Source organism: Misgurnus anguillicaudatus, chromosome 12 (assembly GCF_027580225.2).
Source record: "Misgurnus anguillicaudatus chromosome 12, ASM2758022v2, whole genome shotgun sequence".
Lineage (NCBI taxonomy): Eukaryota > Metazoa > Chordata > Actinopteri > Cypriniformes > Cobitidae > Misgurnus > Misgurnus anguillicaudatus.
This window is the reverse complement of record NC_073348.2, coordinates 28587806-28602747: the sequence shown is the minus strand read 5'-3', so window position 1 is coordinate 28602747 and position 14942 is coordinate 28587806. Positions and strand designations below refer to the sequence as shown.

The following is a 14942-nucleotide window of genomic DNA, read 5'->3' as shown; positions in this document are numbered from 1 at the left end:
AAAAAATTAATGTAAAGAACACTCAATGAAAATACAACTTTAAAATTTATTGAGTAAGACCAAGTGAAAGATTGAAATTATTGTGAAATCAATGAGGGAAATCAAACTTTGATGCTCCAAAGCTCATCATTACATTATGAAACTTTTGCCTGGATTTTACAAACAGGGTCACATTTAATTTTACAAGATAATTTTTCAACCCTCCTTCTGACCGTTAGAGTAAAATATTTTATTTATACTACTGAATGTAATTGATCACTTTTCGGTTTGGTTAACCAATTTGCAGGCTTTCTCTTACCTAACCTCATTCAGTACCAACTTTCAACATCCTGCAATTTTTTTATCAGTTCATGTGTGTCATGGGCACATCCACTTTTAAATATAGTATACATTTTAAAATTAAGTAAAAATAATTTGTTGGCGGCGTTAGCCCTGTGGTTAGTGCGCCGACATATAGCACCAGTGTGCTCACAGTGACCCAAGTTCAATTCCCGTCTCTGAGGTCTTTTGCCGATCTCCACCCAACACTTTTTTGTCCACGCTACACTATACTGTATAAATAAAGGCCAAAAAATAACTTAAAAATCATAATAATAATAATAATAATAATAATTAAAAATTAAAACTTCTAATTTAATTTGTAAATAAATTTTCAAATGGGTATTAGCAAGGCTATTTATACTTTACTTGTAATTTATACAATTTATAAATTAATTCATTCCATCAGTTGAGTCTAAAACCTCTGACTGCTTGTGACTTTTTCATATTTACATTTATGCATTTTGCAGGCACTTTAATACAATGTGACTTATGCTGCGTTCACATCAGCCGCAGTAGAGGCATCAACCACGAGTGATTTCAATGTTAAGTCAATGTGAAGACGCGTTGACGTGCGTCTGGAGGTCTCGCGGCGCAAATGAGGCGTTTAGTGCGGTAGATGAGATTCCATCTCATTCGCGCGTCTAGTTTGTGTGAGTGGAGCGTTGCGGCGGCAAACGCACGAGTTTAAAAATTTTAACTTTGGCGGAAAAACGTGCCGCGTTAACCAATCAGGAGCTTGCTCTAATAGTGACGTGATTACAGGAAGCGAGCGGAGTCGCAGAAGCCCCTCCCATAACACGAATTTCCACGCGAATGTCTCGATGACCAGAATTTCATGCGCGAATGAAGCGAGTAAATGTTCAAGCGGCAAACTAGACGCCGTAGATGCGAATTTGACGCCTCAAACGCAGCTGGTGTGAACCCACGGTTAAAGTGCATTCCTTCTATATATTTTTATATTAGTATGTGGGGCTTCAAACCCATGATCTCTATGTTACTAACTCAATGTTTATTTACTCACTATCCCTCTCATCCCCAGGCTTACACTCCGCCTTGCTGCGTCTGTTGGCCACAAACTACCCACATCTGTGTATGGTGGAGGACTGGATTAGTGAAGAGGAAGTGACTGGTACTCTGCCCTTACTGAGGAAGATGCTGCTAACCTCCTCATCCTGCAAATACTCACAGACACAGCTACGAGAAGGTACGAACACACGCAATCCCCTGTTAAACTATGTTGGGATGTACTGTATGCCTGTTTTTTTTTTTTTGGTCTAAAAATAAATACAAAAATAAACAAACAGTTCAGGTGGATTCTGCCAAGTGATTAACACATCTATGCTGTATGACATACTTGTCAAGTAAATATCTCACCCCAGTTAACTGGATAACTCCACACTCGTGAAGGGCCGTCGGCGCTATAGGAAATCGCAGGCGTTTATTATGGTGCATGATATGAATAGCTTGACCTTTATTGAGTGTGACTCAGTTTTGCACCTGTGGAGTGATGGGCCTGAAGGTGTTTGTGTATTTGTACATTGCTGCTCTGATAGACTTGTTTCTGTACTGGGTTTTAGTGTCAGATAATCAATCCTTGCTCTCTTGCTTTTTCTGTGGCTCGGATTACTCGCTTTAATAATCGGCGTGTGCATTTTTTCAACCTTTTCTTCTTGCAGATGTTTTTTTATTGTTGCTACAAGAAGAATTGATCCGACTGCTCAGGCAGTAAATAACTTTCATTCAAGTACTGAGATTAATAATTATGTTAATTTGAACTACAAATGTTTGTTCAAAGAAAAGGAAATATTATGTTGATTTCTAAAGTCGCTTGTCTTTTTAATGTCTATTGAATTGTCGACCTGCCTTTATATAAGACAACAGCTGTCTTTAATTTATCTTCATTTGTTGGAATTCTCTGCAATATTCATATAAAAGATAATTTGTCATTATTTCATTAAAGGAATACTCCACTTTCATTAAAAAAAATTACTCGCCCCCATATCATCGAAGATGTTTATGTCTTTCTTTGTTCAGTTGAGAAGATTATAATTTTTTTTTAGGAAAACATTCCAGGATTTTTCTCCATATAATGGACTTTAGTGGACCTCAACTGTTTAAAGGTTCAATATAGTTACAAAGGGCTCTAAAAGATCCCAACCGAGGCATAAGGGTCCTATCTAGCGTAACGATTGTCATTTTCGTCAAAAAAAGTAGTTTTACAACCACAACTTCTCGTCTTGCTCTAGCCATGTGACGCGCCATAGGTGAAACGCACACTTGCGGCCATTTAACACTGAAGAATTAGTTTTGTATACGTAACGTGTGACCTTTCGATGTGATCACGTAATACGTAAGGCCGCGCTGACACATCACACGGCCAGTGCAAGATGAGAAGTCATGGTTTAACCCTTTAACTGGTGCAGCCCTTTTTGAGTGGTTGATGTACACCTTCAAATTAATATAACTCTGGCATTTTGTTTTTTGATCTAGAAGCTTAATTTTGGTCTTGTTTTAAAGAAGACACTTTAAAGGTTTTTTTCAGAAGTGTCTGGAGGTGATTTTTTTTTATAGCAGTTTAAATTTATTTGTAATGAATAAAAAATGCAATATAGTATTATTTTTAATACATAAAATTATCAAAAAACTAGGTTTGTGTTGGTTTACTGTGAGGTTTGCGGCAAACTCTTGTCACAAATGAATAAATTACAGTACATTACTGCATTATTATTACTGCTAAAATGTTTTGAAATATGAAAACTACATTCTTAGAGCTTTCCAACAATATATAATTTGTAATGAAAAATATTGAAGTAAACTTACAGGACGGTAGCAGTTATCGGGTTAAATGTACATTTTATTTATTTATTGGCGAAAATAAATGAAGACACTTCCCTTAGTCGGAATTGTTTAGAGCTCTTTAAAGCTGCATTGTAAATGTAAACTGTTGAGGTCCACTAAAGTCCATTTATATGAAGAAAAATCCAGGAATGTTTTCCTCAAAAAACGTAATTTCTTCTCGATTAAACAAAAAATAGAAATAAACATCTTGGACAACATGGGTGTGAATAAATTCTCAGAATATTTTTTTATGAAAGTGGAATATTCCTTTTAAAGGACCAGCGTGTAGATTTTTAGCGGCATCTAGTTGTGAGACTTTGAATTGCAGCCAATGGCTCAGACAGCTCACCCCTTCCCTTTCGAAACGCATAGTGAAGCTACGGTAGCCGCCACAGGACAAACATGTCATCGTCTGAGACAACGTTGGGACAAAAAGTGCTCTATAGAGCAGTTTGTCTGTTTAGGGGTACTGAAGAAACATGGCAGCTCGAAATGATGACTTATATGTAAGGTGACCCGCGGTGTATGTAGATAAAAGTAATAAAAACAATACAGTTCATAATGTATAGTGGTCTTTTATAGACCACTGATAATATAGTTATGTAAATTATATTGCATTTCTGTCAAGAGATCCTTTAGAGTTAAGTTACACAGTGCACCTTTAATTATTCTATGTTAATCTATCCTGCAGTATGTATGCATTGTTATGGGGAGTAATCGCTTATTTATTTCTTAGCTTTCCAGAACGTTCTCTCTGCTGGTCCCAGACTGCTGCGTATCCTGGAGCACTTGACGCTGCTCTCCGCAGGAGATCTCATCCCATACGCAGAGGCTCTGACAGCCAACATGGGCCTGCTCCTGGAGGACGCCGTCTCTCGCAGGATCCAACAAACCATCAACAAACTCTGGATGGTACTTAATACAGTCATGCCACGCAGGTGAGGTTTCTCAACACTTTGTGGTGGTACGTTTTGCTTAATGTCTTTAAAACGCACATTAATCCGCCGTGTCTCCTCCTGTCTGTTAGGCTGTGGGTGATGACTGTGAATGCTTTGCAGCCCTCGGTGAAGCTCCTCAGACAGCAGAAATACACCCAGAACGATCTGATGGTCGACCCTCTCATTGTCCTGCGCTGTGATCCCAGAGTCTTCAGGTATTATCTGACATGTTTAATGCTGACAATGTAAAATAACCAATAAAATCATTTAAGATGGGTTTAAAATGGTATTTATGCAAATTTATGATTTTTATGTGTACCAGGTGTCCACCACTGATGGACATCACACTTCACATGCTAAACGGGTACCTGCTGGCATCCAAGGCCTACCTGAACGCCCACCTAAAGGAGACGGCCGAATTTGAGCGGCAGGGTCACACCGTCTCGAACCTCGGGCTCGGCGGACAGCCAGATGCACCCGAGGTCACCAGAGAGGAGCTGAAAAACGCTCTCCTGGCTGCTCAGGTAGACACACACACACCCTAAATCCCAGACAAAAGGAATGAGAAAACACAAGCTAATACCTTAATTGGCACGTTTGTGTTTTTAGGACAGTGCAGCGGTGCAGATCTTGTTGGAGGTGTGTCTGCCGTCCCCTCAGGAGGAGCTGCAGCTGGGAGGAGCAGACAGTCTGCTGAAGAGAGTTCAATCCGCTCCAGGTATTCCCGCGCGAATGCAGACGGGGGACGGGCGGGGGGCCCAGGGGGAGCGTGAGGGTGAGAGCGGACTGCTCAGCGACCTGAGGGAGGTGCAGTGTCTCATCTGCTGTCTGCTGCACCAAATGTTCATCGCAGACCCCAACATTGCCAAACTAGTGCACTTCCAGGTAACCAAGTCACGGACTTAATTAACCAAGTCATACCTCATGACAGTTGATTAGGAAAGATCAAGGAATGAAGATCTACAAGTTTGTGCACAACATGAATATATTTCTTAACATGTAGTTTCTTGATACGTTTCTGCAGGGTTATCCACAGGCTCTGCTCCCTTTAACCGTCGCAGGAATTCCTTCCATGCACATTTGTCTTGACTTTATCCCAGAACTCCTGGCACAGCCCCAGCTGGAGAAACAGGTGATCTACCATCCAGATTATCACTCAACACAGCTTGCACTCGAAATACACATTTCACTATAACACTGTGTGTTTCAAAAACTCTGTGTGATACCGAAGGGCATAGTGTGCCGGTTCTGAATGTTCAGACAAGGCTAATAATGTTAACAACATTAGGTTGTACATATTTCAGTGCTCGATAATAAACAAAGAAATAAAGCGTAAAACTGTAAGCTAGATAATGAGAGTATGAATTGAACTATTGTTGAAAATCACAGACACATGGTGTGAGCCCTCGGGGTCGACCTCTGGGCTCGATGCTAATGGGAGTTTTGTTTTGTCTGGCACAGATCTTCGCCATAGAGCTGTTGTCCCATCTGTGCACCCAGTACGCCCTTCCCAAATCTCTTAGCGTGGCACGTCTCGCCGTCAGCGTGATGGGTACCCTCCTTACAGGTAGAATAAACTCTTTTCATTTCTTTTTTTTTCATTTATGCATTTGGCAGACGCTTTTATCCAAAGCGACTTACAGTGAATTACAAGGTATACATGTTTTGTTTCCTGGGTTCGTACCCATGACATTTTGTGTTGCAGCTATACAGTTTGATTTTCCATTTGGGCTTATCTTAATTTATTAGGGTTGGCATTTTAATAAAAAAGTGTCTAAAAATAAAAATTTTCCTTTCTTTGCTGAAAATCAAAGTTCTTCAGCTGTTATCTTTGTGCACGGTGCCCTCTGCTGGGCGTTTTTGATTTCTCAGGATGAGAGCGTTTATCAATTATGCATCAAGCATCCATTTATTTTGCTTTATTGTATGGATTAACAGAGGTGTCTTGAGCACTGTTAAGTCTTTCAATTTCCTGTGCTGTGCCATATGTCATTAATGTTTTATTGCGATGTGCCCCAACAACTTCCCTCAAGCAAAACCTTGTTTTATGTCATGATACGTCATGAAGTGACCAATGTGTTCTGCATCTTTTACAGTGCTGACACGTGCCAAGCGCTTTGCATTTTTCATGCCGACGCTGCCGTGCCTGGTTGCGTTTTGCGAGGCATTTCCTCCGCTCTTCGATGATGTCATGTCTCTGCTGGTGCAGGTGGGACAGGTGGCCGCTGCCGATGTCACCACTAAGACCAGAGATATCGATCCTATCATTGCCAGTGGGTGGATTCTTCTCTTACTTTACTTAGTTATTTGTTTTATTTTTTTACATATTGACATATTTTTTAGCATGGGGGACGAGTTTAAAATTTGTAATAATTTTTGTGTTGCTGTTATGTGAAATACCCCAATAATTAGAAAAGACTAGAACTTATATGCTTATGTGTGACCCTGGCTGTGTCATTTTTTTGTGATTCACTGTTTTCTACATAAAATAATTATGTTAAAACATAACCTTAATTTCTTTAATATTAAAGGGACATTTCACTTTTTTTGAAAATATGCTCATTTTCCAACTCCCAGAGTTAAACATTTGATTTTTACCATTTTGGAATCCATTCAGCTGATCTCTGGGTCTGGCGCTAGCACTTTTAGCATAGCTTAGCATAATCCATTCTAATTAGACCATTAGCATCGCGCTAAAAAATAACCAAATAGTTTTGATATTTTTCCTATTTAAAACTGGACTCTTCTGTAGTTACATCGTGTACAAAGACTGACAGAAAATTAAAAGTGACAATTATCTAGGCAGATATGGTTAGGACTTTACTCTCATTCTGGCGTAATAATCAAGGACTTTAATGACGTAACATGACTGCAGCAGGCGTAGTGATATTACGCACTCCCTGAAATAGTCCCCTGCCATTGAAAGTAACCAAGGGGACTATTTTCGGGTAGTGCGTAATATCACTACGCCTGCTGACGCAATGTTACAGCAGCAAAGTCTTTGATTATTACGCCAGTTTGAGAGCATAGTGCCTAGCCACATCTGCCTAGAAAATCACATTTTTTAATTTTCCATCGATCTTAGTACACAATGTAACTACAGAAGAGTCAAGTTTTAAATAGCAAAAATACCGAAACTCTTTGGTTATTTTTAGAGCGATGCTAATGGTCTAATCAAATTCAATTGATTGTGCTGAGCTATGCTGGGTGTGCTAGCGCCAGACCCCGAGATCACCTGAATGGATTGCAAGACGGTGGGAAACAGGTGTTTGGCTCTAGGGGAGCTGGAAGATGAGCATATTTTAAAAAAAAAAGTGGAATGTCCCTTTAATATATATCAACTGGGTTTATATAGCTATTATTTATGACCCCATCATTCCACAGCAACTCACATGGTGCTATTGAATATTTGAATTACATGTTAGTTTACATAAAAATCTTTTATTCAGGGCTCCAGTATCTAAAAGAGAAACCACAGGAAACGGCGTCATCAGAATCCAAATTCTCTCTACCTAAGAGATCTGCCAAAGAGCTGGGCGGAGCCGACCCTGACGTACAGCTGTGCTATCGGATAGAAGCCACGTTCATGGATATCATCAGCTCCAGCACACAGGCACTGTGACAGATTCAAACATGTCCTGGTGAAACTCGAGAGAGAGAGAGGTTTGATTGAGAGCTTTAAATGGGTTCATGTTACAGAGACATAGAAATGTGCTTGTGAATCAACAGTGCATTATGATGATTGATTTCTTGCAGCTGTTGCATATAGTGATGGAAAAATTCACTCCACTTAAAGTTCAATTCACTCATTGATTTCTAGATGTCATACGTGATTAAAACATCTGGAATAAAGTTAATAAATGATAGGCTTGTTTTTTTGAAAAGGGGGTTTAGAAGTAAACTGTATTTGAAAGGTCAAAATCATGCAGTAACATTTATAAAGTAAGAACAAGATGCATTTCAAAATATAGATTGGAGTTTGTTAGAATGCCAACTAGGCTACATATTGTTGTAAGTACAAGCTTTCATTTAATCTATATGGGCTTTCCAGGAAATCTCGTGAATTTATATCTTCTTTTTACTACTTAAAAGGATAGTTCACCTAAAAATTAAACTTCTGTCGTCATTTACAAATAAAAATATATATTTTTTAAAGTTTGTAACCAAACAGATCTGTTGCCCTTATTGACTCCCATTGTATTATTAGATCTGCTTTGTTACAAACATTGTTTAAAGTATCTTCATTTGTGTAAAATGTAATACATTTATACAGGTAGTAGTTTCATTTTGGGTGAACTATCTCTTTAAGGGTTTGACCAGTTTAGATGAAAAGTGGTTGCTTTAGATTTAGTAGATATTTTTCTAAATAGTGTATAGCTTGTAAGTTGTGTTTTTGAGGGTGTGATGTTCGTGTCCATGGCACTTACCTGTACAAGTGATATTATTGGTCTGTTTTCTAGACCGGCATTTATATTTTCTTAGCTCAACAGGTTTCTTAAAGTGTCATGCCATGGTTTTGTAAACATGTCAATCTGAAGTCTTGAACATTTGTATTAAAACATCTTTTTGAAAAGTCCCGGCGTACTCAGTTTTGTCCAAACTATTTCGCTTTGAAAACTCAGCTAACGTCATTTTTATGTTTTTCACATAAAATCATCCTATTTAATGTAAAGAACATTGTTTCAAAATTTAACCTTGTTGTCTTTAATATTAACTGAGTAAGGTCATGTCACAGATTGAATTCAGTGACTGAAATCAAACGATGATGCTCCAGATCTTATAATTAGATTATAAGACTTTAGCCTGTATTTCATAGATATGGTCCCATTTCTCAGTATAGCCAGAATTTGAAAAGCAAAATTTCAATAAGGCATATAACAAAATATTCATTATTACCTGAAGTCATATATGTATGTAACACCCCTGAAATCCATGTGGGGGCGCTCTTGTCACATGAGAAAAATCCCATTTGGGCCCAACTGTAAGAGAGTGCAGGGTACATATGGAAACATTTTCAATTACATGATCAATGTTAGCTAATCACCTGCTATTTTTGCTCCAGTAGAATGGGTTTTTATGTTTAAAAGCTTTGGAAAATGGTATGATTTTATTTTCAATCAGGCCTAAACTTGGCATGTGTTTGTCTTGGCCTTGAATATATTTCATTAAAAAATACTGGAATGAACCCTTTTCAAAACCATATTAGACCATGCAGCTGGTCTCGAAAAATACAATCTTTTTTTACTCTCTATACTTATAGTCCAACCATGCATGGTATTACTTAAAACAGTGGTTTTCACCAGTTTTATGACATTTTATGAAATACATTCAGTTATCATGAATTCTGTGTAATTAAATCTAAAAAAAAATAAGGCTAATAACCAAAAGCACTACTTTTTTGTATAATTTAATGTTTTTTACTAAAATTTTGAGTTTTAGAACAGTTTTTTGTCACAAATTTTCTTTGGGGGGCCGCGAAGGAATGTACCTTACACAAGGGGGGCCGCACGCTGAAAAAGTTGGGAACCACTGACTTAGAACACTGAGACGACTCAATAAATTATTCTCTGGTGATATGGGGGCAGTTTCCCGGACAGGGATTATCTTAAGACAAGACTGCCTTAGTTAAGATGGGATATGGAAGTCATTTTTAAAAGTATAATTTATAAATAAACATTTACTGGTGTGCATCTTCAGACATAACACTCACACTGATATATTTTAAGATATGACAGAGCAAGTTGTTTTCGGTCAAGACAACAGTAACTTTTAAGTTAGTCTAGGATTGGGCTTAGACCCTGTCTGGAAAACCACCCAATGCTGTTTTTTTGTTATTGATAGATGGATGGATAGATAGATGGATAGATAGATAGATAGATAGATAGATAGATGGAGGGATAGATAGATAGATGGAGGGATAGATGGAGGGATAGATAGATAGATGGAGGGATAGATGGGGAGATAGATAGATGGAGGGATAGATGGGGAGATAGATAGATGGAGGGATAGATAGATAGATAGAGGGATAGATGGAGGGATAGATAGATAGATGGAGGGATAGATGGATAGATAGATGGATGGAGAGACGGAGGGAGAGATAGATGGAGGGAGAGATGGATAGATAGATGGATGGAGGGATGGATGATGGAGAGATGGATGGATAGATGGATGGAGGGATGGATGATGGAGAGATGGATAGAGAGATGGATGGATGGATAGATGGAGGGATGTATGGATAGATAGATAGATAGATGGAGAGATGGATAGATAGATGGAGAGATGGATAGATAGATGAAGAGATGGATAGATGGATGGATGGATGGATGGATGGATGGATAGATAGAGAGATAGAGATATGGATGGATAGATAGAGGGATATATGGATGGATAGAGGGATGGATAGATAGATTGATGGATAGAGATGGATGGATGGATAGAGGTGGATGGATGGATGGATGGATGGATGGATGGATGGATGGATAGATAGAGATGGATGGATAGAGATGGATGGATGGATGGATGGAGATGGATGGATAGATATGGATGGATGGAAAGAGATGGATGGATGGATGGATGGATGGATGGATAGAGATGGATGGATGGAGGGATAGATAGATGATGGATGGATGGATGGATGGATGGATGGATAGAGAGATGGATGGATGGATAGATAGATAGATAGAGGGATGGATGGATAGAGATGGATGGATGGAGGGATAGATAGATGATGGATGGATGGATGGATGGATGGATGGATAGAGAGATGGATGGATGGATAGATAGATAGATAGATAGATAGATAGATAGATAGATAGATAGAGGGATAGATAGATAGAGGGATGGAGGGAAGGATGGACGGACGGACGGACAGACAGATAGATCGATAGACAAAGATGTAGATAGATAGAGGGATAGAGGTGGATGGATGGATGGATGGATGGATGGATGGATGGATGGATGGATAGAGATGGATGGATGGATGGATGGATGGATGGATGGATGGATGGATAGAGATGGATGGATGGATGGATGGATGGATGGATGGATGGATGGATAGAGATGGATGGATAGAGATGGATGGATGGAAAGAGATGGATGGATGGATGGATAGAGATGGATGGATGGATAGAGATGGATGGATAGAGATGGATGGATAGAGATGGATAGATAGATGATGGATGGATGGATGGATGGATAGAGAGATAGATAGAGGGATAGATAGATAGATAGAGGGATAGAGGTGGATGGATGGATGGATGGATGGATGGATGGATGGATAGAGATGGATGGATAGAGATGGATGGATGGATGGATGGATAGAGATGGATGGATGGATGGATGGATGGAAAGAGATGGATGGATGGATGGATGGATAGAGATGGATGGATGGATAGAGATGGATGGATGGATAGAGATGGATGGATAGAGATGGATGGATGGAGGGATAGATAGATGATGGATGGATAGAGAGATAGATAGAGGGATAGATAGATAGATAGAGGGATAGATAGATAGATAGATAGAGGGATAGATAGATAGATAGATAGAGGGATAGATAGATAGAGGGATGGAGGGAAGGATGGACGGACGGACGGACAGACAGATAGATCGATAGACAAAGATGTAGATGTAGACAAACAGACAGATGTGATAGACAGACAGACAGACAGACAGAAAAATAGATACCGATAGATGGATAGGAAATCAAAATCTAAAGGAAAAAAACTGAAAAAGATTGATGCGGATTTCTGGTTCCCAGAATGCTTTGCACGAGGCTGTTATTTTATAGTTATATTCTGTAAAAACAAAGACTTGTTAATGTTTAATGTTCATTTCACGGGTGCCAGTAAAACAAACGTTTAAATCTACAGTAAGTTACTGGCAAACAGCTGCATAACTACAGCAAAAAATGTTACAGTGCAAATCCTGTATGCTCCCATATAAGAATAAATAGATACATAAAAATAACTAGCAGCACAATCACTTCAAAGTGCCCACAGGGTGATGAGGATGTATGTGCGATAAAAAAATTAAACCTGAGGGTGGAATGCGAGAAGTATGCATGCAGAGCGTTTTCTTCCTAGTGGTGCTGTTTTATAAATGATTTTCAGCTCAGGTCTTTCACCTCTACAGAGCTCTAAGCTGTGATGATCACAGCCTCGGGCTAGCCAAGAAAAAATCACAGCTCTGTGTTTTGTTTCTCTTTTAAGGTGTTGTCAAACACCTTTTTCACAAAAACTTATCTGCTCTTTTTCACCTTTCCTTGCACCTTTGCGGCACTGAGAAGGAAATAAAAATGTTCTCCTGTAGACCTCTCTGCCTTTTCCAGGTCATTTATTGTTATTTTCTGGCTTATCGAGTTATTTTTCTGTATCTGTCTTGTCTAAGTTCTGAATATCCGTGTATCAGCAAATCAGATTGCCGTAAGGTGCACAATATCCCACCATTTGCCTTTTAGCTCTGCTTAGCAAAACCTAAAAGCCCTTCTAATGTAATTCTCACTTTGATTTGCCCTCGCTTTAGTGTTCACCTCTTGTTGCACAGCATCCATTTGTAAAATCTACCCTATCCATCAGATAATGCCTGGCGATCATGTGTGCAGAATTAGATCAGATACACATCTTTACAGTAAGCCCCTTGGTTTGTGGCCCGGTCTCGCTCTCTTTGCATCTTGTTAGAGGCACCGATTTCTCAAAAAACGACTTCAAACGCTAACGTCAAGTAACTTTGTAAAGCGTGCCAGTTGGAAAAGCGAGCGAATTTGTCTCCTGCCCACCCCACGAGCGGTTATATCAAGTCTCTGATCTCGGCGTCGAAAGCCTTTGGTGAAATTCAAAACATCTCGCATCAGAATGCGAGGCATTGCGGTGAGTTTGTGTGTTTTATTTCCCACTGAATCAAAACAAGCTGTGCCGCAAATCGTGTTGTCAGCGTAGGCCGGCTGAACTGGCAAAAGCTATTTACAGACGCTTGCAATCAAATCACCATATTTCAGCGCGAGCCCCACGGGCTCCATCAAAATGCAATAGACCTCGGCGTTCACGGCACCCTGGAGCCTTACATCACGTCTTTAGTATTGTATATGAGATTAGAGATTGCGCCATGTAAAATACTCTTCTTTTGTTAGCACCAGGCTCGTGATTGAGAGCTACCATATGTCGGTTTGCAATTTGCGGTGCGCGCCATCTAATTACTCCCGCCATTACGGGCAGAGCTGAGCGGTCCTACGATGCTTCCTGTCTCTAGCACAGTCGAAGATTCGGGGGAATTGGTTTCTGAGGAACCTTAGGGGCTCTTACATGTTATACCATCTGGAGAGAGAGAGGGGAGTGTATTACACCCCACACCTGCTGAATGTGTGATTAGCTTGTGGTCTGAAGCATAAATCATTTGCAGCCGGTTGCTCTGGGCTCACATTGACTTCATCAGTCTGTGGATGACTGCATTAGTAAAGGCAATAAAGCTATCGGAGAGATCGTCTGAGGTGAGCTTAGAGTCGTGCTTTACAGGTGTTTATCGAACTGCTGTGCCTGTCGCGTATAAGCTTGTTAAACTGTTGTGACCTGTGCGAGTTTAATTAACCCTGAAGACCCGGATGGCGTATTTGTTCAATTAAAGGAATAGTCAATTTTCTTAAAAGAAAAATCCAGATAATTTACTCAGCACCATGTCATCCAAAATGTTGATGTCTTTGTTTGTTCGGTCGAGAGGAGGTTGTGTTTTTTGGGGAAGACATTGCAGGATTTTTCTCATTTTGATGGACTTTAGTGGAGCCCAGCATTTGATACTTGACTCAGCACTTGACGGTTTTTTTCAACGGAGTTTCAAAGGTCTATAAACGATCCCAAATGAGGCTTAAGGGTTTTATCTAGCGAAACGATTGTCATTTTTGACAAGAAAAATAAAAAATATCCACTTTTAAACCACAACTTGTCGTCCAGATCCGGTCGTGATGCGCCAGCGTTACCCCACGCAACACGTCATGACGTCAAGAGGTCACAGAGGACGAACGCAAAACTCCACCCCAGTGTTTACAAGTGTGTTGAAAGAGGACTGTTCCTACGTTGTTGTGTGTCAACTGATACTAATTAATGTCTTTTTGTCAGTTTATTGTTTACAATGGTCCGCAAATGTGCTTTTAATATATATAACACGTGACCTCCCTACGTCACTATACACATTTACGTTAGGTCGCGCTGGACCGGACCTAGATGAAAAGTTGTGGTTTAAAAGAGCATATTTTTTATTTTTCTTGTCAAAAATGACAATCGTTTCGCTAGATAAGACACACTTATGCCTCGTTTGGGATCGTTTATAGTCCTTTGAAACTCCGTTGAAAAAAACTGTTAAGTGTTGAGTTAAGTATTAAATGTTGGGCTCTATTAAAGTCCATTAAAATGAGAAAAATCCTGCAATGTTTTTCTCATAAAACATAATTTCTTCTCGACTGAACAAAGAAAGACATCAACATTTTGGATGACATGGTGGTGAGTAAAATATCTGGATTTTTCTTTTAAGAAAATGGAATATTCCTTTAAGAATTTTTTGATATTTGTGCTGAAAACAAGACAAAAATACTAAGTAAAAATTTTCTTAAGTCATTTTTTGCAGTGTATCTGAAAAGGGTTTACATCATTCGAATCAAAAGATTCCGAATCTCACTTTTCCAAAGACATGTTTTACTTTTTGTTTTTGAGTTGTTGTACGTCAAAGGGGTGAATGTTACTAAACACTAAACATATTTTGTAACATCAAAACATTTAATGTTGCTTATTTCAGGCGTTATTTATGGTTTTGAGATGAGAAATTTCATAAATCAAAGTTAATCCAATAAATTCTCTCTAG

General features: G+C 39.2%; 1 protein-coding gene across 2 annotated transcripts in view; it reads left to right on the top strand.

Moving 5' to 3' along the window:
* Window positions 1-8673, top strand: part of ints2 (integrator complex subunit 2) — a 35881-nt gene extending 27208 nt beyond the window's left edge. For both annotated transcript variants that reach the window (XM_055208388.2, XM_055208389.2), the window contains exons 17-25: window positions 1361-1525; window positions 3896-4097; window positions 4187-4312; window positions 4420-4621; window positions 4707-4982; window positions 5122-5229; window positions 5559-5664; window positions 6194-6370; window positions 7547-8673. In XM_055208388.2, the coding sequence (XP_055064363.1) occupies window positions 1361-1525; window positions 3896-4097; window positions 4187-4312; window positions 4420-4621; window positions 4707-4982; window positions 5122-5229; window positions 5559-5664; window positions 6194-6370; window positions 7547-7719 (1535 nt within the window). In that variant the 3' untranslated portion in view covers window positions 7720-8673. The remainder of the gene's footprint in view (window positions 1-1360; window positions 1526-3895; window positions 4098-4186; window positions 4313-4419; window positions 4622-4706; window positions 4983-5121; window positions 5230-5558; window positions 5665-6193; window positions 6371-7546) is intronic.
* The last annotated feature ends 6269 nt before the right edge of the window (window positions 8674-14942 follow it).